Source organism: Daphnia pulicaria, chromosome 6 (genome assembly GCF_021234035.1).
Source record: "Daphnia pulicaria isolate SC F1-1A chromosome 6, SC_F0-13Bv2, whole genome shotgun sequence".
Taxonomy (NCBI): domain Eukaryota; kingdom Metazoa; phylum Arthropoda; class Branchiopoda; order Diplostraca; family Daphniidae; genus Daphnia; species Daphnia pulicaria.
In genome coordinates, this window is record NC_060918.1 from 1,614,391 (window position 1) to 1,642,101 (window position 27,711).

A 27,711-nucleotide genomic window follows, 5' to 3' on the forward strand; every position below is an offset into this window, starting at 1 on the left:
TTTTTCCCCTTTTTCTTCTTCATTTTCTTTTTTTCCTTGTAGCGTCGTCGCTATAAATCAGTTGATGGCTCTCGGTTGCCCCCTTGACTTTTTCGCTTGAGCTTTCCAGCAGCAGGCTCTTATGAGATAAAAACACCCACGCCCTCTGTTGTAGATATCCATCGCTTGTTTTTTTGTTTTATTTTTCTTTTGAGCTGGGCGCGGACGGCAATTGTTCTTGTAGATTTCCTTCTCTCTCTTTTGGATATTTTTTTATTAAAGATGTTTTTGTGAGGCGGAGGCTGTGTAGATTCGATTCGGCCTCGCCCCCCTGATCATCATCTCGACTCTTGTCGAGACTAGATCTCGTTTTGGTTTGACGATTTCACCAAGACAACTCCGCTGGATCGTGTGTGTTGTTTATTGCTCCCCCTCTACTATAGTTTCCCGTCTCGAGATTCTCTATAGATCCCGCCGGCACAATCTCAAATGTACTCAACTTTGCCTAGATTGCGTCACCTTGGCTACTGTCAAACCCCATCTCTTCATTTCATATATTTGTCTCTTTTCCAGCACCGCCCGTGAATCAAGCTGGAAAACACGAATGGAAATGTATACAAGATGATGTCGAACTTTTGAGTTGTATCCAGCTGAGAGAATCTCTTCAAGCGGCTCTCATGACGACGGCCCAAAGCGAAGAAAAAGAAAAAAGGCTGTACTATATAGCTAGCTTTGACTTGGATGTATCCTACACACTTTGATAGACATCTATTCTTCTTCTTTTCTTTTTTTTACTATTTCCACGCAATCTATATCGAGAGGGAGAAAGCGTCTATAACTCTCTTTCTCTCTTTAATAAGATTAGATCGTCAGCTGTTGGTCTCTTCCTTTGATGCGGAATGAGTGCGCTGCTGCAGCTGCCTTTTATTTTTCTGTTTGTTTCTCCGGATGGGAAACGCGTGTGCGGGAGTATTATTATATATATACGCAGCACAGAGGCCTACATTACGCATTGTTCTGCCCCTCCCTCTTTGGCTGGACCGACAGCTACATCACTCAAAATGTGTGTGCTGTGCGTTTGATGCTCTCTGTAGCCGCCTCGGCGGCCATTGTAATAATCAGATGATGGAGAAACAAATGAAAGAAAGATGAACGCGTAGAGTTATTTAATCAACGTTTGCTGCTCAGATCTGATGAGCATTTCCCCCCCTAAAGATGTATGGGCAAATAACGCGGATTGAGGAGGAGAGATTATTACAATAAGAACTTACTATACATGTGTGTGTGTGCAGTGCTATGCTGAGCGTATTAGACTGCCAAACGGATTACAATGTGTCCTACACACAAGTCAGATTGCGTTTGTTCTATTAGTCTAATGTTTAAGACTCTTACATGCATAATTAGTCTATGTCGAGTTGTCGACTGTAGACACATTTATCCTAGATAGGTCTCTCACAAGTATATAGGATAACATGAGATCTCTCAAATGTCGGGATTACATTCCTGTCTGGCGAACGTCGCAAATCACAAAAGCAGCCGAGCTAAAGAGAGAGAAAGAGAGAAATAGGTCATCTATATTCAAATCAATGTCTTGTGCTTTCGCTTGCCGCCGCCGGAATTGTAGTACACACTCCGTCGCACAATATCCAATTCTATGCGGATGTGTGTAGATTTTGAGACATTTTATTCAACAGAATTCATTCCCCTGGAATTGAATTTGCGGTCTGACAAAAACCGAAATATAAACGAAATAAGTAGCGGACCCAATGACAGTGACTTTCGTTATGCACGCCAATGGCCACCGTAGCTAAAAAAAAAATTATTCAATAAATCTAAATGCTCGCCCATCTATTCTTCATTATACATCCGAAACGCCATTGCGATATGGACGAAAAGTCACTCACGTAGTACTTTTTTGGGGTTCCCCCCCTAAGAGCAGCTCGAGGCTTCAGTCTGACGCGAGTCTACGCATTTTTTATCGAGTGCCACTTCTCTTATTTTGTACATGTACAAGAAAAAAGGGGGAAAATATTCACTTTTTTCTTGCTTATTCTGTTGGCGAGTGTCTGACACGCCAAGAGAGAGAAACACCACAATAGTTTTTTTCGGTTGTAAAAAAAATGGGAGAAGAAGACGAGTGCTCTTTCACTCTGGGGCGATGGAAAAATAAAAATAAAATTGCTGCCGGCAGCGCTGTTGAAAGACATTTGTTTGCCGAACGAACGTAACGTTTTTTTTTCTCTCCCGCGGTCGATATTAGCCCCCGTCGGATTGACGAATCAAATTTTTGAAAAAGAAAAGAAAACAAATAAATAAAATTCCAGTTGGAAAAAAAAGCCCTGCCAAAAACACAATTGTTCACTAATTGAAATGTCACCATAGTGTAGCTACGAGAAATCAGATGGAAGGAATGAATATAATCTCTTTCATTTTTCTTGTGTGTGGGGGTGCTGACGTAAGAGATCTGAAAGAAAAAGAATCCTTCTCAATTGAACAGGATTTTGCCATCGATCCTGTACTGTCCGCTTTGGTTTCATTTCGACAAACAATTCGATCCTTAGATCATATTACGCGCACATTGTCTGACCACTTTTCGATTCAACCCATTTGATTTCAATGATTGAAGATTCGAAAGCGTTAGAATCTATATTTAGTCAATTGCATTACATTGTTATAGCTCACCGGAAATTGCGAAATAATACAACAACAAAAAAAAGGGAGCTGAAAAAGAAGGATGTTGTTGTTGTCATGGCATCGAGTTGCCGCGAGACGAGAGAACGGATGTCGCAAACACATTACTTTTTCTTCTTCTTCTGTGTGCTGCTCTAGCGGGCGGCCGCTCGTTTCTGGCTGAACACTTGGACATTCCGACGTGGCCGCAGCTTTTCTTATAGAGATTCTCCTCCTTTTTCATTCTTTTCCGTTTGTGTGTGTGTGCAGCACGAGCACAGCTCTCTACACCGCCGCCGCCGTTACAGAAATAGAGTTAGAGGCGTCTTTGACTTGTTTTTGATTTTTTGGTTTCGAGAAAAGAGAAAAGAATTGGGGGAGAAAAACAAACAAGAAATTGAAGCCGACCGCAAGGATCACGCGACAACAAAACCGGATAGAATATAAAATAGAATGCCCGTGCCTGATGCCCATGTGATATCCTTTTTTTTTCCACCTTTTTCCTTTTTTATTTGAGATGGGAAAGGAAAAAGGGCGACATTCTCGGAAGGGTCGGAATTCTCCGACTGCCGGTTTTTGAAGGGGGCCAGGATCGGGGGATAGGCCAGCGCAGTCGAGAGAGTCTAAGAAATCAGTTGATAAAAATATACACGGTTCGTTATGATTCTTTTGGCACCAGAGTCTCAGTATAGGCTAACTACAATACGGTAATTCTTTCGAAAACATTTTTTAATTTTTCAAAATTTAATCACAGAGAATTAAAAGTGACTTTTAGTAAAATTTACAACAATGCCGAAACGAAAGGAACGACAGACGGGCGTATATATTTCTACACGATAAAGGATGCTTTCGCATTTGTCATTTTTTTAAATGATGATTATTAGCTAATATACATTGGGCATGAAAAGATGATCAAGTTTGAAAGTATAGTATTGGGTTTCAGCTCGGTTATTGATTGATTTTTCACGGGATCGGCAGTTTGCCGGGCCGCAGGAAGTTGCTGAATAACTATGGGATCGCCAGAAAGTTGTCGGCACGATAAATGTGTCCAGTGAGTTGGAAAAAAGTAAAGAGCCTAGTATTATAACTGGAGAAAATCCTTGGGCCGGTGGATATGGTCGTCTCCGCCCATTTTTCTTTTTGTGCTGCCCTCACACGATATAATTGATGTTCTTTTGGGCCGTCCGTTTATTCTGCCAACTGCAACAATATATCACACACAACCCTCGCAGACAAAACTAAAGGGTCATCCTCTTCCTACATATAGCTCCTGCTTTGGAAAAAAATAACCCGTGGGTCCCTACACAACTCATCTATCGCTCCCAATTGGAGCATTCCGCACGTATACGGAGACTTGTGGCCGGGCCGTGCTGGACTTGTGCGGTTTCGGGAGTTCTTTTGTGAGAACCAAGTTGTCCCTTGCTGATGGCGACAAAGTCTTGTGTGTATGTATACGGCTAACCGCGCCTGCTGGACAGCAAAAAACTCAACGCTCTAGTAGAGGAGAGTCAGTGGCCAGCCAGCCAGGGCCAGCAGGTCTTTTGTTCACGTCGTCATATCTTCCGCTTCATCATGTCGCAAACAATAGGGGCGGAGAGAGGAGAGAGAGAGAGAGACGGCCAGGCCTGGCCCAAGTTTGTTCAATCCCGAACGACGACGACGACTCGGACGTGTATTATATTTAGAACCGACGAGAGAGAAACGAGGGACGACTGGGAGCCCACAAGGACGGAAAGGAGCAGCACGCGACGCCATATAAAAGCCATGTTTGCTGCTGTGCTGGCCATGTCGCGCACTGTCTAAATAAAAAAAAAAAGGCTCTATCGGATGATTCGAACAAATATTGTACTGGTGGTGGACGTGACTGGCTGGTACACACACTGAGGCGCATTTGCATTCGGCCAAGAGATTCAGATGAATTAAAATAAAAGAATAAAAGAATAAAAGAAAAGATTGATAGAAAGAAAAAAGGCCGGACGAGGGCGAGGTCACTCCTGATGGATAGCCAAAGGCCGAGAGCCAATGTCGTAAGTGCATACTACTAGTCCTGATAAGAAAACCATTTTAATTTTATTTTTTTTAAAACAACTAAAACCCCCCAGTAAAGAATAATTTTAAAAAAAGATTATAGAGAGAGTACAGGTTTTGTTTTCAAGTTTCTCGTGGCCCAGCGCCATCTTTGACACGTCAAGGGGGTGACGACTTGTTTCATAAGCCAAACAGACAGTTAATGGGTTTCCTCCTTCTTACAGACAAAAATCATTATTTTCTTAAAACAAAAACAAAAAAAAAAGAATATTATTTTTCTCTTTTTGCTTTTATATTTTCATTATTATTATTCGTATTTTTATTTTGCCTGTAGTCGGGATTATATTTAGATTAGGGACAGCATCTCAGACGTCGGTTTCCATAAATTATATATACGGAGATGTATACGTATAAAATAGCCTTTTCACTATATAATAAGCATGTCCCCGAGTGTTTTCATGGGAATCTTTTTATTTGTTTTTCTTTTTTTTTTTTTTAAAAGGTCATTCTCTTCAGTTTTCTGGAGAGTACTACACTTTAATTTCTGAGGGGTGTGTGCTTGTGTGTGCCTGGCGATTATATCCGCTCAAGTTTTGAATTAAAACAAAAGAAACTTCGGGAACAAGAAGAAGAAGAAGAAATCCAACTTTGGAAGGATCTGCTGCTGTTGGCAGGCAACTCCTTGTACCGAAGGCTAGATTAATGATATTACAGGGAAGGAGCAGTCGAGAAAGAAACGATCAGCAGCTAGGCCAAGTCGTTACGCGATTATATTTCGGGAGAGAGAGAACCATTCGGGGCTTGATCCTTTCGACGCTATATATAATCGTTCCAACTTTTTAAGATTTATGACACAGCAGTTAAAAAAGAAAGAAAAAAAAAAGTATAACCGTTATTTATATCTGCGTATTGCACGATGATGATTTAATGTGGAAATGAATAGGATTTAAATCCATTTTTTTTGAAAAATCAAAAGTCGGGTGAGAAAGGTCTTTGTTATGGGCCCGTATTCGTTTTGAAAAATGTTTTCGTCTGTTGAAAATGGCTGTCCACGTGAGTAGGAGCCGGCTCTATTCACAAAATCTTTTTGTAAATCAATATTCCGGCGTTCGTTTCGGTAGAATATGTGCCAATTACATCAAAAGATGTGAATCCACTGTCAGTGTACCTTTATCTTCAGGGTATGTTTAAATGTGGACAGCATTCAGTGCTGCAAGAGGAAAGTTCCAGCCACTATTACATTCATATCTATTGATTTTGACAGGAAAAAACTGGTATTTCAATCGGGGAAATATGCTCGATTCGCCGATGGAAGCGCCGTGGCATCCTTTGGAGATACTGCCGTATTGGTTACGGCTGTGAGTAAAGCCAAAAGCTCACCAGCTTCATTCCTGCCTCTTACCGTTGACTACAGACAGAAAGCCGCTGCAGCAGGCAGAATACCCACCAATTTCTTGAGGAGAGAACTTGGGACATCCGAAAGAGAGATTCTGACTAGTCGCATGATTGACCGGTCCCTTAGACCACTCTTCCCAGATGGTTTGTAGTAATCATGTATTTAGATGTGCACCTTTAGATGAGACTAAAGTAAATATTTCTGTTTAGGTTACTTCTATGAAACTCAGATTGTATGCAACTTGCTATCTGTCGATGGAGTCAACGATCCGGAAGTGCTGAGTATCAATGCTGCCTCTGCTGCACTTGCCATTTCAGACATTCCTTGGAACGGTCCTGTGGCAGCAGTTCGTGTGGGTCTCATTGACAATGAAGTGGTTATCAATCCCACAAGAAGAGAGTTGGCCCACAGTCAGTTAAACTTGGTCGTCAGTTCCACTTTCCCAAATTTGGTCGTCATGCTGGAAGCTTCAGCCGAAAATGTGTACCAGCAAGACTTTTTGAAAGCCATCAGAACGGGAGTGAAAGAATGTCAAACTATCGCCAAGGCAATCGAAAAATTGCGGAAAGATGCCGGGAAACCCAAAAGGGAGTTTATCGTCTTGCCGTCTGGCTCGGAAGAGTTGCTATCTGCCGTTAAACTATTGAGCGAAAATCGATTGCGGGTCATTCTGCGCGATTTTAATCACGACAAGATTTCGCGTGACGTTGCAGTTGCCACCGTACGAAACGATGTCATGGAAAAACTAAGAACCAGCTTTCCCGATACGGATCCAATGATTATCAGCGAATCATTTAATAAATTTTTCAAGGAATTCTTTCGACAGCTTATTCTAGATGAAGAAATCAGGTCGGTTTTATATTGTTAAAAACAATAAAATTAAGATTCAATTTTAAAATTCTTTTCTTTTTTTCAAGGTGTGACGGGAGGAAGTTGACGGACATTCGGAACATTTCTTGTGGTGTTGACTTGTATCGACCGCTGCACGGATCCGCCATCTTCCAACGTGGTCAAACTCAAGTTGTTTGCACTGTAGCCTTCGATTCACCGGAATCAGCCTTGAAATCCGATCCAGTTTCCATTCTTATGGGGTAGGCATTTTCTTGTACTCTTCAACATTTCATGACTTGATCGCATTCATAATTTTCTTTTGTTTTCAGTGGATTGAAAGCCAAGAATTTCTTCCTCCATTACGAATTCCCGCCTTATGCAACCAACGAAACGGGGAGGGTAGGGTCAGGTGGTAGCGCCGGTCGTCGTGAGCTTGGCCACGGCGCTTTAGCTGAGAAAGGTCTCAGACCTGTGGTGCCCAGCGACTATCCGTTTACCATCCGTTTGACTTCTGAAGTCTTAGAGTCCAATGGTCAGTTTTGAAAATTTCTTGGAGGAGATAAAACATTTTCGAAACCGTTTTCGGAATATTAACCTGTCGATTTTTCAGGTTCTTCGTCAATGGCCTCGGTTTGTGGAGGTTCTCTGGCTCTGATGGACGCTGGAGTTCCAATTTTGCAGCCGGCAGCGGGAGTGGCGGTTGGTTTGGTCAGCCGAGTAAACCCGGAAACTAAACAGATTGACGACTATCGCATTCTCACCGATCTTCTGGTAAATTTTTATTTGAATTAACTTTTTTGAATTCAACTTGATCATCTAAATTTTTATTTTCAACAGGGCATTGAAGACTATTTGGGAGACATGGATTTCAAATTAGCCGGAACCAAAAAAGGCATAACCGCTCTCCAAGCAGATTTCAAACTACCTGGTGTACCTTTAAAGATAATCATGGAGTCGGTGGTTCAAGCTAGCGATGCCAAGTCGCACATACTCGACATAATGGCTCAGACAATCAAACAGCCGCGTAATGACAAGAAAGATATCTGGCCACTCTCCGAAAAACTGGAAATTGAAGCTCACAAACGACCCAAATTTGTCGGTATCGGTGGTTCGAACCTTAAGAAATTAACTGCTGAAACAGGAGTTCAGGTAGAAACCCCGTTTTATCACATTCCCTTTTACCTAATTTTCCAATAATTCAACTGTTCTCTTTGTCTGACAGATTACCTCTATCGATGACTTGACGTTTTCCATCTTCGCACCCAATCAATCAGCGATGGACGAAGCCAAGGAAATGATCGAACAATTTCTGAAGGAAGAAAAAGAGCCGGAACTGGAATTTGGCGCCATCTACAAAGCGCGTATCGTCGAGATGAAGGAAACTGGTGTGTTGGTGACCTTCTACCCCAAAATGGTTCCTACACTCCTTCACAATTCACAACTGGACGTACGGAAAGTAGCCCACCCATCTGCCCTGGGACTTCAGGTAGGAGATGAAATCTCTATTAAATATTTCGGCCGGGATCCAGTTAGCGGCAGGATGCGGTTGTCGCGTAAAGTCCTTCAGTCGGTTGCGTCCTCAGTTGTGAAAAACCTGAATGGAAAACCCCCAAGTAGTTAAATTTCTTGTCAATTCCGTGTTATGTGGTTGCCGACAAAACATCGCCAGTTGGCATGAGCTTTGTACATCGATCAAAAAAGCTCTGAACCTTACGTCATGTTATGAGGTTTACGATTAACTTTAAAGAAAAATAAAAGCGATTCTCCTGCTTTTGACCATCGACTCAGTTCACGCTATACTTCGATTCATTAGTTTTAATAACTGTCCATCAGTCATTGTAATTTGCAAGTTAGGCCTGAATTAGGATTTGTAAATATGCGTCTGTCATTAGCGTTGATAAATGAACTGTCATTATCACAGATCATTGCTCAAATGCAACTTTAGACCTTTTTTCATTGCTTAAGGATTTGCAAAGACGATTGACACGATTCAAGTCAAATTTAAAAGACAAACTTTTATTTTAAAGATCGAGAATGTATTCTTTAAAATGATTTGAAAATGTACCATTCGTATCAACTGCGATTCAATATAATCAATTTCACGTCTCACCGGGTTAGTATTGACTTTTCATCTATCCATCAATTAAGTTCTCCGTAATAGGTGGGACGAACAGGTGACTAATATGGAATGATGAACGGGTATTCCGGATGATCTGGCACTCTTTTTTTCCCCCCACCGTTCATAACAAAATCATTAATTTTAATTTTGTTTCAATTAAAATTAATCTCAACTTACCCGTCGTACTCGTCAAAAATAAAAGTTCGGTTGTTTTTGTCCAACTGGCTGAGTTTTTCCATTTCGTTGGCCGTCAGGACAAAGTCAAACACCTAATTGGTTTCAGACCCGCCGATAAAGAAAACGTAGCAGGTGTTGACACGTTGAAAATTGGCATCTGCATCGACTAGCGTACCTCGTAATTTTCACGAATCCTCGACTGGGAGACGCTTTTGGGAATGACGACAACATTCAGTTGGATCAAGTGACGCAAAAGAACTTGGGCAGATGTTTTCATGTGGGCGTTGGCAATTTCCGCCACCACCGGATCGTCGAGAACATCTGGGACTTGAGGCTTTCTTTTCAATTAGATAAAAGGGTGTTTGTTTCAATTTTACATTCCGTCAACGTTTTCAACCGGTTTCATCACTTACGGTACTCCAAATCGAGCGCTAAAATCAACCCTGCCTTTCGATCCAAGTGGCCCGTAAGCGCAAACGACTATGTCGTGTTTTTTACAGTAAGCCCTCAATCGCTTCTGCTGGAAATAAGCGTGCATCTCGACTTGTAGATTGGCCGGTTTAATCCGCGAAGTTTGGACGATCCTTTCGATTTGATGACTGTTAAAGTTGGACAGGCCGATGGCTTTGGCTCGCCCAGCTTCCACTTGCGTTTCCATCGCCTGTGGAAAGTGTTCAAATTATCGCGCCAACGGCTGTATTTGGTCAATTAATCTGAATTTACTTTCCAAAGAGTAATCATGTTGGAATCAAAGTCCAGAATTAATCGGCCGTTTTCATCCCTCGGGAAGAGATCGTGGTCGTCTTCTCCTCGGAACCCGATGGGGAAATGAATTAAGTAGAGATCCACGTAGTCTAGCTTCAGGTTTTCCAGGGAAAGTTTCAGAAAATGCTCCACTTTTTCCGGTTTGTTGCCAGTAAATGGCAACTAGCATCGTCAGACGCAGAAACTTAGTTACTTAAGAGCACTTTCATTCATTTGAGAAAACATTCTTCGACTTACTTTTGTTGTTATGAACAACTCTTCGCGCTTAAGCTTTCCGCTGTTGATCCATTCTTGAATAACTTCGCCGATTGCCGCCTCGTTTTGATACAAGTAAGCCGTATCGATGTGCCGATATCCAGCCTCCAGAGCATCGTTAACGGCTTCCTTGACTTCGTCTGGGGTACACTGTTAACCAAAAAGATACGTATCTGGTAGTTGTTGTTGAACACCTGTTTTTCAAAACAATAACACGAATCAAATGAAAACCAATTTCGTGTGAATTTTACCTGCCAAGTTCCCAATCCAATCCTTGGGATTAGTTGGCCGTTGAAGAGGTTCAGGTGAAGATGATGACTGTTATCCATCGTGACAACTCGCCAGTGAATGAGAAGAGACTCGTCAAGTCTCAATTTCATCTTCGTTTCAGTTAGCGGACTCTTCCTTGTAGAAAGTTTGAAGAAGAAAAAACACACTTTCTAGTGTTATTCTAACCTCAATATCCATTTCTTATGGTTAGTTCTCCCCCTTCCTCCCTTATCCAATCAACAGTACACCCACTGGGAGGTGTTTTCCTATCCGGAATAACTGGTTTCTTGCTAAGACGCTTTTTGTTGTTGAATTATTCTATATTTGCGTACCCACAAACACATTCTTGGAGCTTGATTATTTATCGCCAAGGCGTAACGGTATTTCGGTCTGCCGATGTTCCTATCTCCTCCATTTCTAAAAACACGTTTATTGGTGTTTAATCTTTACTTGTGCCAATTTTTGATGGAGTCAAATAAAAATTTATCGCGGTGTTTTCCATCTGCATGTCAGCCAGGTTTATAGAGTTTGCGTAGCTATAGGAAGGAAGTGTTTTAAAAGTCACGGCCCTTGCAATTCAATTCGTAGTAGTTTGACGGATGAAGTGAAATTCAATTGCATGTTGGAGATGAAATTAAAGTCTAGTCTAGAGAGGAAACGAACGCAGCAAGCGGAGCGAAGCGTTCCGGTTGCTTAGCGCACTACATTTATAATTTACTTTCGTATTCTGACTTTTTGTATATATTTATTTGTAGCTTCTTTTAATTTTTATTGATAGCATCCTCTTAGTCAAGAAGAAAAGTAAATTTTTGTTTACTAATTGGGTTATTTCTTATTTAAAATTTATACCACGGTAAGAAGTGCAAATGTTTGTGTCCTTCTTGACGTACGATTGAGTTGTGTAATTTGATTTACCGAAAGAAGACGCTCTCCCCCCCCCCCCCCCCTACAAAATCGGATGCCGGATCCATCGAGTTAGATGAAAATCAAAGCAGCAAGTCTTTACTTTTGACTTCTTCACAAATCTTCTGTATTATAGTTCTTCCGTTCTTACCTTATGGGATAGTTTAACATAATATTTAACTGATTCTCGCAACAACAACACGAATCTGCATTAAGCGCTGAAGCTATTATCGTTATTATTTATATGTAATAATTCTTTGCGGACTTAAAGTTGAACTTGCGGACACTGTGCTGAGAACGCGATTTAGAAGTTCCATTAATTAACTTCTTAATTCTTATTTACAATTATGTGCGTGCATTTCGACTTTTACGTAAACTGTAAACGGCGGGTGTTATACAGCTAAAAAGGAATTCCACTTGTTGGCCATAGCCGGTTTAATCAGTCAGTCTAATCAAGGCCCAGTGCGTGCGTGTACCCAGGACGGACGGTCACGAATCTGGTGTCCGAGACCCCACTGTAAACACCTTTTCTTTTATTGTATAATTTTAAGAATTCTGTTAATCACTTGACAGAATCCGTTAACAAAATCGCATTAAGTATTGAACTATAAAGTTGTAAAAGAGGATGTAGGAACTTTCATCCCTTCACTGGTGGAGGCCCAGGCCCACCTTAGGTTCTCAGCCAAAAAATTCAATTTTGATCGAGAAATTAAAACGGAAAAGGGAAATGATGAACGAATAGCGCTCGCTTCGTATAATCTAGTCACGACAGTGCTATCGGTTGCTTTTAACTATATTTGCTAGCGTTCAAATGCGATTAAAGTAGTAAGTATCCGCTGCAAGCTTGGAAAGAATTTGATAATTTCATCAAAACATGTGTAGTCATTTTCACTGTATAACTTTTTTTCGCGTGACGTATGGTCAGCGAATAAAATGCAACACATCCAGTATCACAGCATCACTCTTCTCTTTGAGACAGCGCTGAATTCAGCTTCAAAGTTTCCCAACGCTCAGTTGTGAAAACTGAAGAGTCGTAAGTTCCGAAAATTTTATATTTGTTTCTCATCCTTTTTTTTCAACATGGATTGGATGTCTTCAAATGGAGGCGCTCCATCTTCCGTCCTCATTCCGTTGGGGACATATTACAAACGCCATTATTACACTAACGACCAATGCTCGAGTGAGTCACTTTTAATGTAGTACATTTGTCCTTCAGTCACAAAATAAAAATGATTTTGTCAACATTAGTTTATTACATAAAGTAATAGTAAAGTCATCAAGTGAATTCTTTGAGTAAATATCTCAAACTTTTAAATTTTACTGTTCAATCTGACGGTTTAAGCCACTGTAATTTTTCACGGAACGCATGTAATTTGTTCTTAAAACTGGACTAGCCAACCTCGAAGTTCTCGTAACGCAATTGCAATCTGATGATCCGAAAAATCATTCACGTCGACTTGGTCTTGGCTTCGTCGACATTATCAACAAGGTAATGGTCAATATTTCCAGTGAATTAAACACAAATTAGCCTTGAGTTAATTTTTTAAATTATTGAATGCTGTAGGACCTGAAGCCTATGCTGATTGGTTGCTGTAAGGAAGAGCCCGCAATTTTTCGTTTAGCAGTCAAGTAAGATTATTATACAGTGACTTTATACATACGGTTCCGGTTCCCGTCTCGCTTATTAAGTGGGAAATAAGATTTTTTCACCTATTAATCATTTTTTTCCCTTCGTTTAAGGTTGCTGGTTGGCATAACTACGCCCATTCGGTGCCTCACTTTCATAGAAACATCCGGTCAAAGAATCCACGCATCGGATATTATCTGCCAATTGAGACAACTTCTTTACAGGGCTAAAGAATCTTTCCTCGACGCCAGGAGCACTGGAGCTGTTATCGCTCATGTCGAGAGTCTGTTGGAGCATGTATTTCAACACATGATTGAATTTCACTCGTTGTCATACTTTTCTAATGCATTTTCGGTATTCCACAGCCACCGTTAACGCCGGAAGAAACCGAGTCTGTAAATTTATGCTTGGCATTGCTTCGTAACATTCTGCACATTCCGGAGCGACCCTCGGTACGCCCTCCGCACATGTTGCTGTCATCTCCTCGGAGTGTCATTGATCACACGTCGGACAACTCGCAGCAAAATCAAATCATGTGTAACCTCCTTTCACAAGGATTGGGTCCGCTTCTCCTGAAATTATTGGACTGCCCACAGAGGGTAACCGTTTAGTTTATTAACGTCGCCCAGTTTGTTTTCAGAAACTCTTATTGAAATATGTGTGAAACTTAGGAAGAATGGGTGGGGACAATCACACAGGTGATCGCTGTCCTTTTTAAATGTCGATCTGCCGAAACTATACGTACCCGATTATGCACCGGCCGCACTGTGATGGATAACGTTATCTCTGTATTATTCGAGGAAGACGACGACGACGCTGTTTCCAAGCGTCTAGAAATATTTGTCATGGATTTTATGCCAATAGGTAAGAGATGTAATTTAAAAAAAATATATGTTGCCATTTAACACCCCTTTCTGTAGGTTACAACACACTTGTAGGCACCTTACATGACCAGTTGCTTACACACGACTTGCCTATTGATGAAGCCCAATTTTTCTGGCTTATCACCTATTTTGGTGGTTTCGCACCACTTCTGAAATTGGACATAAATCACGTCAAAGATGTGTTGAATATTGAAATCCTTTCTTACTTGACATGGGGAGTCATTCGTGAAACAGAAATTTTGGACAAAAATCATTTCCGTGAAGTGAACCTCGAATCCTCTGTCCGGCGATTGCATCGAGGTGTCACGGCCATCCGACAATTTTTGCAGGTCATGGAGATGTATTCCAAAGCTGTCTGTTGGACATGTCAGCAGGCTGAAAGCGATGATTCGCAAGGTTCTGAAACGTACATTCGTCAGCTTCACAGTTTCTTGCCAGTAATTAAGGATCTTCACCAAGCTTTTTTAGTACTCTTGCGGCAATATAATCCTACAGTTCAGGATGGACAGTACCTTCGCGATGTAATCGCAACAAATCACTTTCTATTGGTTACCCTTGAGCGAGCCGCTGGGGTTCCGGCATACGGTGGGAGTACTGTTGATTTAAAAGAACATCTGAAACAATTCTGCACTCCCACGATCGTGGCTAAATACGGAATTGCTCTTAGTGATTTTAGAACCAATGACATTGTCGTTAATCATTCCATTTTTCAGTTTTTGCATCATGTCAATGGTGATCTCGGTAGAATTGACCATTTGTTAGACCCAGTTATTGTGCGTCCATTCGTCCAAATATGTGAGGAACAATTTAAAGTAAGTTTTTAAAAACCCTTGCTTTTTAGTTTCCCTTCATTTCATTCTAACTTTTTTAGGTTTGCGAAACTTGGCATGGCATGATTCAACGTGTGGTGCAGACGTTTATACGTGATCAATTGATTCGCCGTCATCAGAGGTCGGCCGCAATGAGTAGATTGTCAGAGTCAGACCAAGTGAACCCATCATCATCAGCGGAGTCTCATCATGTCGCTAGTAATCCCTATCCCGTCTTTCGTCTACCACGAACAAATATTGAAACACTCCTCGTTCAACTGAGAAATTCAGGTTTATTTTTTAACTGCACCTCAACTAATGTTTTAATAAACAATTACTTTTATTATTTATCAAGGATTCCAGAGGCAGCTGGACTGGATTCAATATTCCTTATTAACGACTTGCTCAGCTCAACTGGGTACATATGATGGCCGGAATTTCTGTAATCCAATTGCTTGTCTCAGTATCAAAAAGAAAATGTCTTGCCCAATAGTTCCGTGGACCGAAGATAAGGTATCCGCTCTCCGCTCTGAAATTTTCGTTTGTCTTTTACAGCAACTAGGTCTTCTGCCGTCTGTCTTTCGTGACCCGAGGTTTTATCCTTGCATTCCTTACAATTGGTCTCCAATCACTGTGTTTAGAAAAGCTCTCATTTTCAGTCCCATTGAGCAAAATATGGTGGATTTTGATCTTTCCCTCGTCATCAACACAACTGAGCAAAGCAATCCCTGCCCAACTTGATGTTATCTACAATACGTTCCCAATTGAAGTAAAAATTTCGCGTTAAGGCGAAAGTTATTATTGATTACATGTAATAATATACCGATAGACGATATATTTGCGAAAGAAGCAAAACTTAGTGGCGATTATATGGTTGTAGACATAGTAGTCTTATTTCCGTCAGATTACATAGCTGGGAACAGAGTACTAAGAATACTAATAAGTTCATCGTATAACTTAATGCGCGTTAAAATCTTATCTTGTATCTGTAACTGTGTTATGGCTGTTATTGCGCTTCCATATGGCAGGAATGACTATAAATTACCTATAAATGTTTTATGTATAGTGATGCCACTACCTATCCATTTGTTGTTTGATCACTTACGTCAGTTGCCAAATAGTCGAAATATAAATACCGGAAAAATAGTAAATGGTGCTTCAAAGTCTGCGAAATCAACTTGCAATAATTTATTTTCCGGATTGATTAGAATTCAATTATGCACACCTAGAAGTATAATCCTCACATTGCAAAGGTGCAACATTTTATGTAATTTCATGTAGAACTTAAATTATCAACAAATTTAATCAACAACTGGTGGATAGAGTTGCTCCGTAATGCAAAACTCCGGCAATTGCTTATTAGCAAAATTTGATGAAATCTCAAATAGTGTTACAGGTTCCCTTTAGAGCTAGAGCTCTATAAATACCAGTTTGTGATTTTTAAAATCTAATTTTGAGTAACGCAATTCACTCACAAATTCGTCATGTGCGACTTACTGTTTGATGCGTGCCTGTATTCCCTATATTTACCGTACATACGTGTCAGAGAATTGACAGTGTTTTAAAGTCGCTCGTCTCGATCAGTCGGTAAGGAATCTGTCTTGGAGAAGAACTTGTTCCTCATCTCATTTGCTTGCAAGTCGACAATTGTAAGATAATTATATCTAGTAGCTACAGTTTAAAATTCATAAGGTTGTTTCCATTTCTTTGAAGGTTGTTTCCATCTGTTTGAAGATGGATTGGATGTTATCAAGTGGAGGCGCCCCATCTATGGTTCTCCTTCCGTTGGGAATACGTTACAACAGTCAATATTACATCAGTATCCCTTGTTTATGTGAGTAATTGAGTAAAGCATTTTTAAGCAAAAAAAATTTGAAGAGACTTATTGTGTTGGACTGGTGGTTTCGACTCAAATAATCCAGTCCGTTGAACGGATGTCAAGCGCGGGCGAGAAAACCGCGTTCATATTTTTGCGGTTTGGATTTATGGGAGGGTTCGATTTTTTTTAATGGTTTTAAATTTTTATATCTAGACTAGATTTATTTAAATTAAGATAGCTAGTTAGAGTAAACGTCCCGTGACCCCGTCTGCTTCTGTTTTGAATATTTAAAAAAATGAGACAAGTGAAAATTAAGCAAATCGAAATTATGATATTTGAAATTGAGCGGAAGGTAAAACCGAAATTAAATTAAATCCGAAATGATGAAATGTATTGCTATTTTTTATGTTAAAAGTTAATCTGACAATTAATTTCACGAAAAATATTTAGATTATAATACCATACAGTAATCCTTCTTTAAATTTTTTTTAGCTTACCTAGATGACCTTGTTGTCCAGTTAAAAAGTGACGACAAAAAAACTCATTCACGACGACGTGGTCTTGGCTACGTGGATGTTATCAATACGGTATGAACCAACCTTGAAACTGCAATATAGAATTTCGTATAAAGGCTATTGATTATTGCAGGATCTAAAGCCGATTTTGATTTTGAGTTCTAAAAATGATGAACCTGAGATCTTTCGGTCAGCAGTCAGGTAATATAATTTAAGCTGTTACCAGCTACTGCTTTAAATTATGTTTTGGTGTGTAAGGGTTCAAATTAGAAATTACCAAGACTGATTCTAAAAGGGAGTGACTAATGCCGACATTGTTTTACAGTAATATACGCATGACCGCGCATGACAGTAATTTGTGATTCTACGAGAAGTAGCCTAGATCGGTGAAAACATATGTGGCCCTTTCTGTTATTACGTAATAATCGTAATAATTTGCGTAGTTAAATATCTAATTATCCTTTTTATTTTGATTTGTATATCTTGTTTTCCTCCTTTTTAAGGCTACTTGCTGAAATATCGACACCCATCGAGTGTCTTGTTTTCGAAGAGACAATCAACCATGCAAACGGAAAATCGCCAAACGTCATTTACGAATTGACTCAGTTATTGTACAAGTGTAAAGAAGCCTTTCTCGATTTGAGTGTAATTCAAGCGATTGTGCATAATCTCGAGCATCTTTTGGAGAAGGTATTTGCGACTCTATCTTATTGTAGGATTTAATGCGGTTTATCGTGTATAACTGATTTATTTTTTATTCCAGCAAGCGTTATCATCCGAAGAAACAATATTTATTACCTTTGCATTGGTACTGTTTCGAAATGTATTACACGCTCCCGAGCGCCCACCTGCGGCACAACAAGATCAACTGGTGTGCAACCTCTTTTCGCAGAAATTTGACGGATTCCTATTAAAATTACTGGCTTGTCCACAAAGGGTGAGTAATAGTTTGAATACCCACTTCACTTCATATAAAAATTTATTCACCTCTGAAGAAAAATCTAGAATACCGACACTCGTCAGTGGGGTTTCTTATATTGTCTCTGGAAATATATTTACTCTCTTAAATTTCAGTATAATTAACGTACAATTTATTAAATTCATTTTAGGGAGACTGGGCAGCAGTGATCACGCAGATTATTTCCGTTATTTTTAAAGACCGACCGGTAGAGAACATACGGAACAGATTTAGAATACGAATGGAGACCTCAGGCTCGGAGAATTATGATGAAAGCAACAACTCGTCTGATGAGGTAAGGAATAACTAATAACAATTCAGCGAAATCCATTTATGAGTGTCATGTTTTTGTAGGTTGGCCAAAATAGTACGCCAAACGACGTATCCAAATTTTTGGATCAATTTGTGGTTGATTTTATGTTAGGTTACGGTAATAATAAGAAATTATCAATTATCATTTAAAAAATAAAAGATATTCATTTTCTATATTTTTATAACCTGCAGGATACAACGTAGTTGTAGGCATTCTTCATCAGCAGTTACTTAGGGACAAAAATCTTCCATTAGACAAGCCCCAATTTTTTTGGCTCATCGCCTATTTTTTAGGTTTTGCTTCAATCCTCAAGCTCGACTTTCAAAGCATAAAGAACGTGCTACATATTGATATTTTGTGTTATCTAACATGGGAGGCTGTGTGTGAAATAGGAAGATTGGACAAAAACACATTGCAACGTTCAATGGATGCGAATCCACGTCGGATACATCGGTGTGTCAGAGCCATCCACGAATATTTACAAGCATTTCAGGTGTACTCTCGTCTCGACTGCACACGGGTAAACATAAGTGGACCTGGGTCAACTCACGAATATCAACGGTGGTCTTATCTACTATGTGGTTATCTTCCCGCAATGAGAGACCTCCGTCAACTGTTTGTGCTCCTGCTGCGTCAGTTCAATTCGAAGTTTCATTGTAGACGTCTTCTGTGTGACATCATCACAGGAAATCACCTTCTGATGACTACACTTAAGCAAGCCGATGAGTTCCCCGCTTGCGGCCCACGTTTTGATTTGACTGAGCATCTGAGTCAATTTTGCACAAAAACAATTTTGGCTCGATATGGAAGCGCACTAACAGATTTTAGGACGAATCGGCCTTTCATTAATGACTCTATCTTTACAATTTTGCTTCATGTTAAAAATGATCTAGGAAAAATTGATCTTTTATTACATCCTGTTATTTTGCGTCCATTTGTCAAAATCTGGGAGGAGAGTTTCGACGTAAGTTTTTCACCTACAGACATTTTTTATAATTGAAGTTGAGCTTAAGAAAAGCTCAAGTTAAAGCTCTGGCCTGATTGATTGATTTTTAGATTTGCGACAGTTGGCACACTCTGATAGAATGTGTTTTGCAGACATCCCTACTAACACAGCGATGTACCATGGATATGACTGAAGCGTACTCCCAAGGATAAGGGAGATACAAACAGCATATCCATGGGATGCTTCATGTTTATCCTTATTTCCCCTTCCCCGCACGTACCATTTGTATGTCCCTTGAATATAGCAATATACCGGTTTGTGTATACACAGTATCCTTTAATAACATCCATCTTTGGATATGATTTCTGTCAGAGATTAAAAGATAAAAGTCTACCCCGAGACTTGAACTACTGACCTTCAATTCCGTAGCTCACCTCTCTAACCATTTGACCAACTGTTCGTACAATTTAGGAACAAACGTTTGGGAGTAATGGAAATTGAGATATTTTTTACCTTTTTCGTCCACTGTGTACCTAATATGGTTATACTGTGATGCACATTCTGTGTATGTACCAAATGGTATCACAACAAAATCATACCCCCGAGTATATTACTTTGATGTACAATCAGTATGTTAATGAATATACGCTTATGGATCTACGATGAATATTCTTTATTTGATCCCATCCTAGATCCGAATAAATTTATACCTACGCTATACTACCGCCCCACAATTGCGACCTGGATCTATCCATCCCATATTTATCTACATCTTACATAAAGAGGATGGGCCGTGTTAGTAGGGATTTTGGAAAAACCATCAAAGTGGCAATTACAGTATTGACTCTTATCCCTGGAATACAACGACTGATGGATTGGCTGATGAAGAGAACTTGACTCTGACGAAAGCCAAACAACCTGCTGGCAATAATAACCCTTCATTTAACGTACTTCATACCGATACGCAGGTTGTTGTTAATCAGCTAAAAATTTCAGGTTTTTTTTCTTAGATATTTTTTAAAACTTTTATTTAATATCTTACATTTTTCCACAGGATTCCAGAAACAGCTTATTTGGATTCAATCGTCTTTATTGGCTGCCTGCTCAGCACGTTTAGGTACTTATGTCGGCCAAGAATTTCGCAACCCTATTGCCAGTCTTAGTCTCAGAACTAATATGCCGTGTCCAATAATTCCGTGGACGGAAGAAGAATCTTCTGCCCTAAATTCGGACCTATTTTACTCCCTTATGTTTCTAATTGGTCTTATTCCACCTACTTCTTGCGATTCCGTCTATCCTTGCATCCCTCATGAGTGGTCGCCTGACACCGTCTATAATGTCGCTCTCGTTTTCGAAAATGTTGATCAACAAAATGTCGATTTCGACCTCGCTTGCGTCTGCAAGTCTGAACTTAACAATCGTGTTGCTGGTTCTCTCTTTGATATTTCAACAGATGGTAAGTTTAATACAGCTGTAACGTTTTTTGTAACAGATTTAAATTTAATAAATTTCAGGTTCCCATCAACAGATATGTCAAATAAGTGCGGAGGAGTATCAAAAACAAGATGAAATACTAGCGTCTTTGCCAGAGGTTCCCTTGAATGTTTGGGAGTGGATGGAAAAATCAGCGGAACTTGGAGAAATCTGGACACCGGACATTGAAGACGCTGCTATTAGTGATGTGGCCAATGGTGTGAATGAGTTGGGACTTTATGACAAGTTCTCTTCGAGGGAAGACGAAGAATCCGCCATGGAATGACATAAGAAGATTGCGGTTCCTGTTCAGTGATATGTCTCTTGTTGAATTCAGTCCCAGCAATTTCCTATAATAAAATTTTCCATCCGCATAAAAATTAAAAACATTGTCAGCGCGTTATTTCTATTTCTACTAAAGCTTCCTTGGCCTCTATCGGAACCCACCTCTTGCCACTTTCGGTCTCCTTACACTTTTTGTAAATTCCCTCTTGGCTTCTAAGAGGGTCCTGATCCTGGATGATCTTATTGGGGTGGTTATCATGGTTTCGGTCTAATTAAGTAATTATCTGGAGGTTTCGGACAAATTTTGTTTCTATTGTGTTGACTGCGGTAGGGGGCTTAGTCAGTGTAACTTGTTCAGACGAACAATTTTACTGCAATTTCATACTAATAAATCAATCCCGATCCGTTCAGCGCGGGCGAGAACACTTTTTTTTTTGTTTTTAAGCGGTTTGGAATTTTAGAGGTCGATACTAATTTTTTCTATCGATTTCTAAGAAAAGTGTCGTCTGCTTTGCCTTTGCATAATTTCAAAATTGAGAAAAGAGTTAGAAGTTTTATTTTTTGTTTCATTTTTTTGGTATAATAAGTCATAAGACTACAAAGTACAAACACATTCGCAATTCAGCTGAAGGTAAAAATACAATTTGAAATTATTAAATGTATATTGCTCAAGTAGTTTCATGTTTACAATCTCTGGAAAGCATAAGCAATTATGTTGTATGCCAAAACAAAATAATGGTAAATAGCTACAGAATGTTCTTTTCAGTAATCTCAATTGTTAAACAAGGTTGTTTGTGGCCAAATCAATCCAGTGTTGTTCCTGCAGGAAAACTTAAAAGTTTATGTTAAAAACAGTTATGCTGTTGATAGAAAACATGGTAAACTTAAACTTTCGTTTTAGCTATTTCATGCTTAATTATTATCATTGTATATACCATTGTAGTTTCAGCAATGTGAAAACATTTCCTTGCTTTTAATTTAAACAGAAATAGTAACAGTAAAGTAAAGTAACAGAAATGGAATGATTTGTAGACAAACAAACTATGTTTCACAATTTTAATTCACCTCCTCGTTAATCTTAGAAAAGACCAAAAAACAAATCTGTTATACTATTTCATAACTATACTCTCAAAAGATGTTTGCATACAACAAATATTAGAGCTTATACAGTTGAGATTGAAGAGAAAGTTTGGAGATTACTCGAACATTATAAATGACATTATTGTGGTGAAGTCAGTTCTGTGCTTCATCCAAATTTTTCGTCAAGGCCTGGCTTAGGGCAATCGGTATTTAGGTCTGCCGAAGTTCCTAGCGGACTAGCGGTTCCTAGCTCCTCCATTTCTAAGTAACACGTTTCTTAGTGTTTATATATAATTAAATGTTTACTTGTGCCATTTTTTTATGGGGTTAAATAAAAATTTATCGGTGTTTTCCATCTGCATGTCAGCCAGGTTTATAGACTTTGCGTACAGCTAGGTTTGAAATGTTTTAAAATTACGGCCCTTGCAATTCAATTCGTAGTAGTTTGACGGATGAAGTGAAATTCAATTGCATGTTGGAGATGAAATTAAAGTCTAGAGAGGAAATGAACGCAGCAAGCGGAGCGTTCGTGCTTCATCCTCTGCACTTTTCTTCGTTTTCCTTTTTAGTGAGATTAATCGCATCAACCATAGCAGATTTGTGTTTATTGAGGATATCGAGCCGATCGAGGATAGATTTTTGTACTAAAGTGTGCTTTCAGGTTCGTCATCTCTGTTTTCGCTTCTTCCAATAGTCTGCACTTTTCTTCACTTTCCGTTTTAAACGTTAACCTCATCCACCAAGGGTGATTTTTCCTTAGCATTGAGGTTGGATTTTTGTTGGTCCGCTTTCTGGCCCATCATCATCATCATGTTTTTCTGTTTGTTTTTTTCTTTACATTCCACAACGTTTTCAATCACTCACTCTCCGAATCGACCGCTAGTGCCTAGTGTTGTTCTATGTAGCCATTTCTCATGGTTATTCCGGGTTATTCCTCCCTCCCCCTCTTATCCAATCAAGGGTACACCCGCTGCGAGGTGTTTTCCTGTCGGAAAAAACTGGTTTCTAGCTAAAACGCTTGTTTTTTTTTTATTGTTTTGTTGTTTTAATTTTTCACAAAGAAGCGGTATTTCGGTCCGCCGATGTTGCTAGCTCCACCATTTATAAAAACATGTTTATTGGTTGTTTAGTCTTTTTAATTGTGCCAATCTTTGATGGATTTAAATTTAAAAATATCGATGTTTTTCATCTGCACGTCAGCCAGGTTTATAGACTTTGCGTATAGCTAGATTTGAAATGTTTTAAAAGTTACGGCCCTTGCAATTCAATTCGTAGGCTAGTAGTCTGACGGATGAAGTGAAATTCAATTGCACGTTGAAGATGAAATTAAAGTCTAGAGAGGAAATGAACGCAGCAAGCGGAGCGAAGCGGAGCGAAGCGGAGCGAAGCGTTCCGGTTGCTTGTCGCAAGTCGGCGCACTACTTTAGTCTGATTAAGTAGTCTTTTTTTGTGTATATTTTATTCCTAACTTTGTAGCTTCTTTAATTTGTTTCATTGATGGGATCCTCATACTCGACTCGACTAACAAGATTCACCAGTCGAGGGGCAAATTCGTATTGAGTCGCCACAGGTAGAATTATTCTAAAAATATTATAATAAAGTTAATGTTTCCGTACCGTCTTCAATTACTTGAGCATTTGTGTATAACCTGTATGAATTCTATGTCTAGTCTGCATAACCCTTATAACTTATCTGAGATGTGATGTCTCACGTTGACTTTTCAGAGTCGTGTGATTGCATACCATTTGTCTATAACCATTCGCTTGATAATTCAAAGTGGTCTAATTAAGCCCAGGTTCGTAGCAAAAAATAAGAGCGTGTAACAAGATCGGACACCACTCGAAACGCCTTTCCTTTTTGTATTGTAAAATTTTACGGCTCATTTTTAATTAATTTTAATACAAGATCTTCGAGGTTGGCTAGTCAAGTTTTAAGAACAGATTATGTTCAACTACACAGCAGCTTAACAATTCTTTGATGTTGACGATTCCGACGAAGTTTAAGAAGCCAAGTTCCTCAATAGGTACGTCGATCTATATTTTTTAAAATAGTTGCAATTAGCTTTCTAACTTTTTAAGTTGTATTTAACAGTTATGTTGTCAGGCACGAACCTGCTGAACTTGTCTTCTTTCTCAAATGATTTATAGGTAATTTTTATCGTTTACGGCGGGTCCAATCGGTCCCGTATACTTTCGGCAGACCGACCTTTGAAAAGGACAGAGATCACCTGTGTGATCGTCCCCAGCCATTCGTCCTGAGTTTCATCACATCCGGAAAATACTACTGCTCTGGTACTATTTCATAAGTTAGAAAGTTTATATTCTTACAAATGGTGTTTGCATACACAGGAACAATTTGAGCTTATAGCGGTTTGCTGTCACTCTGTGTGTGTGTATATATAGCATCAATTTTTTTATTCCTTACAATATCCTTGCTGAAAATCCGGAGTAAGACAGAGGTAAATAATGAACTTATTTTAGAAAATTTGTATTCAAAAATTCAAAGAATACAGTTGAGATTGAACTGAAAGTTTGGAGATTACTTGAAAATTATCAATGACATTATGTGGGAATTCTGATCAAAACATTCTCTTTTACGGTTGTTCCAAAATGTATCTTAATTATGGTTGTTTGCGTGGTAGTCTGCTTCAGGATCATCATGGAAGAGATTGTCAGCTTTTTCTCGGAGATGCGAAGCCTTTTCTTCTATCAAAAACCCAGAGTGCTCCAGTAATTGGATCCAAGTCTTTGGAGGTACTCTAGTTAACACTCCATGTTTGACAAACCATTCCTCTAAAGTTTCATTAATTCCAACTGGATCTTCTTTTTCTTCCGTTTTTGACGAATCAGATGGTGCTTCCTCTTTCGCATGTCTGACAGCTTGTTTCAATGTTCCCAGAGCTTCAGTCAGTGCTGCAGATTGTTCAGTGGCAAGAGCTTCAGCTTGTTGTCGGGCAGTGGCTGCAGACTGTGTCACTTCATTTTTCTCATCGGTTAATTTCAATAGCAGTTCCTTTTGATTGCGAGACTCTTCCGTCAAAGTGTTGATATTTTCTTTGCATGAGTTCAATTCTCGTTCCAATTCCAGAATCTTTTTGTCTGCTTCCATCACCGCGGATTTTTCTTCATTACATTGAGCTTTCAAAATGGTTAACTCGTTTTGTGCTTCATTCAAAAGTCTGGACTTTTCGTCGGTTTCCGTTTTAGCGACGTTTACCGCATCCTCCAAAGCAGATATTTGTTGGTCAAAATGCGCTTTTGAGCAGGTTAATTCGAAATTTACGTCTCCCTGTCCACACTGTTCTCCGGTTTCAGGAATGTTGACTTTTCCTTTGTCTTCCTGTCTGAGACGTTTGCGAGTAGAACTAAGGAGTTCCAATAGCCAAGCACTGCCACATAGAAAGATTGTTCCGACAGTGAATTCAACGACTGAAGTAAACATTTTGGTTTCTGAAGTTTTTAGTTGATTGTGCTCAACAATATGCCCTATTGAGGTTTCACGTTGCCTCTTTAAAGGTTCTAGGCTGTCGACTTGACGAGCAAGTATTCAGTGCGCAATGTTTTTATGAATATTTAATATTTTGAAATCTTCAATTTCATAATTATTTATTTAGTTAAATTCAGAATTTTTTTCACACATATTTCAAAAAGAAAATTTAAATTTAAATAATTTCATGAGCACTTTGTGTTAATTTTAGTAACGCTCACTATCAGAATGGCAAGGTGTGTTCCCTGCTGGCCGTAATTGCATCATAGTTATTTTACCCTTTTTCCAAATTTGTTAGAATTTTACTTAAATGTTAAATATTTTCTTTAAGAATTTTCTTTAAAAATTAGGCAATCAAAATTTTTATTTTGTAATTTGGATGACAACGTAATATTGCATGTATCACGTAAGTTCTTGGGTACAAAACGAGCAAAACAATCGCATCTTTCTAAACATTTATTGATTCAACACCGAATATTAAGTAAAAAATCATACGCCACGCCCACTACATGTTATTTCGCAAAATTCGTACGGCTATATCTTACGTCAACACGGAAATGCAGTAAGGATAATCGAACCCCGTAGAGCAGCAGCACAACCCAATAAAAGTCAAGTCCCACCAGCTGTTTTGCCTGGAAATTCTTAAGAAGCACGAGATGTCCGATTGGTCGTGTCAATCTTTGAATACCTTAAACGCATGAAAAAGAGATATTCGATGGAAATGGTTTCATCGACGATGAAAGACACTAAAGGTATAGCAGTCTTTTGCCACCCTTTCAAGGCAACACTTTATTTCGCTCGTACAAAGCAAAGATGAAAAGGCTAGCTTATAATCGAACTCAGATGCTTTTTAGTGGTTTGTTATTGCTATCGCTGTTTTTAACGTTTGTTACCCCAGAAACTAACACGTCCGAATCTCCAAGTTCTGTAGCCTCACGTCAGAACAACAAACATTTCCTACTCCCATCGAGCATTTATACCAAAGGTCCACTTAAGCTCTTCCCAACCGTAAAAAAGTCAAGTTCAACAGTTGTTACCAAAATCGAAACGACGAGCGTTGTATGCGCTAAGCTGGTCAACGTCACCGGGCCTTGTCTACGACGAAGAGGAGCCTGGGTTGAAGAACCCATCGTCCTGAGCTTCCACGGAGACTTTGACGATGCCTTCGACCTTAAGTATTCACCAGTTCTTAGGTAAGGAAATTTTTGACCCTTAAAAATGTATGAATTGTCCAGATTAGATGCTCCAGACTGATTCACTGTAATTTGACATTTTGGCAGAGTTGAGACAACCGCAGCTCCGGAGAGTACGACGTTTGACGAATCCCGATTGAATGACCCATCAACCGCAGTCGCTTCATCTGTTCGTGATAGCGAAGAAAATCAGCGACTGAATGGATTACCAATCTTCTTCTTTCGTGGTATCAGTCGCTGGTTTTTTTCTCTTCTCTCGCAGTTTGTCGAAACTAAGGTACCGCTACCAATCAACACAATAATTTTTCAACGAACCATCACCGTTACCCAGACATCAACTGTTGTCAATACCGTCTTCGTTCAACGGTGCACTCCGTCGCCCTTTCCCTTTTCATTGTGTCGCGAAAGGAAATCGCATTCGAACTATTATCGATAGTTACGTAAAAAGAACATTTATATGAATGTTCTGCTCAAATTTGATAAACAACTGCTTTTACCATTTATTTATTATTATACTGTAGTGCATAAACTTTTGAAATCCGTTATTTTATTGGAATGTGCATCTGGCTGGTGTGAAAAAATCACCCACATTTGTGTAAGATATAATTAACCAGTCATATCATGAAATGATCTACCTAGCATGTTTTTGTTGATGTATCGTTATTGACCATTTTTAGTTTTATAGATATTCAATAAAGAAACACAATATCCCAAATTCATGGCTGACTTCAAATCCGCAATTTTTGAATTACAAATCCAATGCCTTTTAGCAGGCATGAAGTAATAGAAATTTAAATATCCTGTTGCAAACTCGCCCGCAAAAGGGGGCAGCACAGACATCAGGCTGTAGCAGTAGCAGACGACCGTTCGTGACAGAAGAAAAATCTCTCGGTGTGAACAACTTTACTACGAGCCGGTTTGTGTGATTTA

At 39.3% G+C, this 27,711-nt stretch overlaps 5 protein-coding genes across 5 annotated transcripts; 4 read left to right on the forward strand and 1 right to left on the reverse strand.

Annotated features, from left to right (window-relative positions):
* The first annotated feature begins 5,692 nt into the window (after nt 1–5,692).
* On the forward strand, nt 5,693–8,680 carry LOC124343606 (polyribonucleotide nucleotidyltransferase 1, mitochondrial-like). Its single transcript, XM_046796997.1, has 8 exons — nt 5,693–5,858; nt 5,942–6,216; nt 6,283–6,922; nt 6,991–7,164; nt 7,234–7,436; nt 7,515–7,675; nt 7,742–8,053; nt 8,127–8,680. Exons 1-8 carry the CDS (start codon nt 5,719–5,721, stop codon nt 8,523–8,525), a joined length of 2,304 nt encoding a protein of 767 aa, XP_046652953.1. The 5' UTR covers nt 5,693–5,718; the 3' UTR covers nt 8,526–8,680.
* A 224-nt stretch (nt 8,681–8,904) lies between these two features.
* Nucleotides 8,905–10,587, reverse strand: LOC124343716 (aldo-keto reductase family 1 member A1-like). The gene is made up of 7 exons (XM_046797168.1): nt 10,472–10,587; nt 10,203–10,370; nt 9,924–10,127; nt 9,614–9,861; nt 9,376–9,538; nt 9,201–9,292; nt 8,905–9,125 (listed from the first exon to the last, which is right to left on the reverse strand). Exons 1-7 carry the CDS (start codon nt 10,547–10,549, stop codon nt 9,083–9,085), a joined length of 996 nt encoding a protein of 331 aa, XP_046653124.1. The 5' UTR covers nt 10,550–10,587; the 3' UTR covers nt 8,905–9,082.
* A 716-nt stretch (nt 10,588–11,303) lies between these two features.
* Nucleotides 11,304–15,872, forward strand: LOC124343609 (protein timeless-like). The gene is made up of 9 exons (XM_046797001.1): nt 11,304–12,573; nt 12,788–12,882; nt 12,958–13,022; nt 13,134–13,317; nt 13,386–13,619; nt 13,692–13,884; nt 13,941–14,716; nt 14,776–15,004; nt 15,069–15,872. Exons 1-9 carry the CDS (start codon nt 12,474–12,476, stop codon nt 15,452–15,454), a joined length of 2,262 nt encoding a protein of 753 aa, XP_046652957.1. The 5' UTR covers nt 11,304–12,473; the 3' UTR covers nt 15,455–15,872.
* A 548-nt stretch (nt 15,873–16,420) lies between these two features.
* Nucleotides 16,421–21,118, forward strand: LOC124343828 (protein timeless-like). Its single transcript, XM_046797320.1, has 12 exons — nt 16,421–16,547; nt 17,025–17,119; nt 17,181–17,248; nt 17,551–17,737; nt 17,811–17,984; nt 18,157–18,300; nt 18,360–18,435; nt 18,510–19,282; nt 19,375–19,418; nt 20,070–20,260; nt 20,319–20,720; nt 20,779–21,118. Exons 1-12 carry the CDS (start codon nt 16,448–16,450, stop codon nt 21,021–21,023), a joined length of 2,499 nt encoding a protein of 832 aa, XP_046653276.1. The 5' UTR covers nt 16,421–16,447; the 3' UTR covers nt 21,024–21,118.
* Nucleotides 21,119–26,401: 5,283 nt separating this feature from the next.
* Nucleotides 26,402–27,406, forward strand: LOC124343766. Its single transcript, XM_046797242.1, has 2 exons — nt 26,402–26,781; nt 26,869–27,406. The coding sequence occupies exons 1-2, from the start codon at nt 26,402–26,404 to the stop codon at nt 27,215–27,217; spliced, it is 729 nt and encodes a 242-aa protein (XP_046653198.1). The 3' UTR covers nt 27,218–27,406.
* Nucleotides 27,407–27,711: the final 305 nt, after the last annotated feature.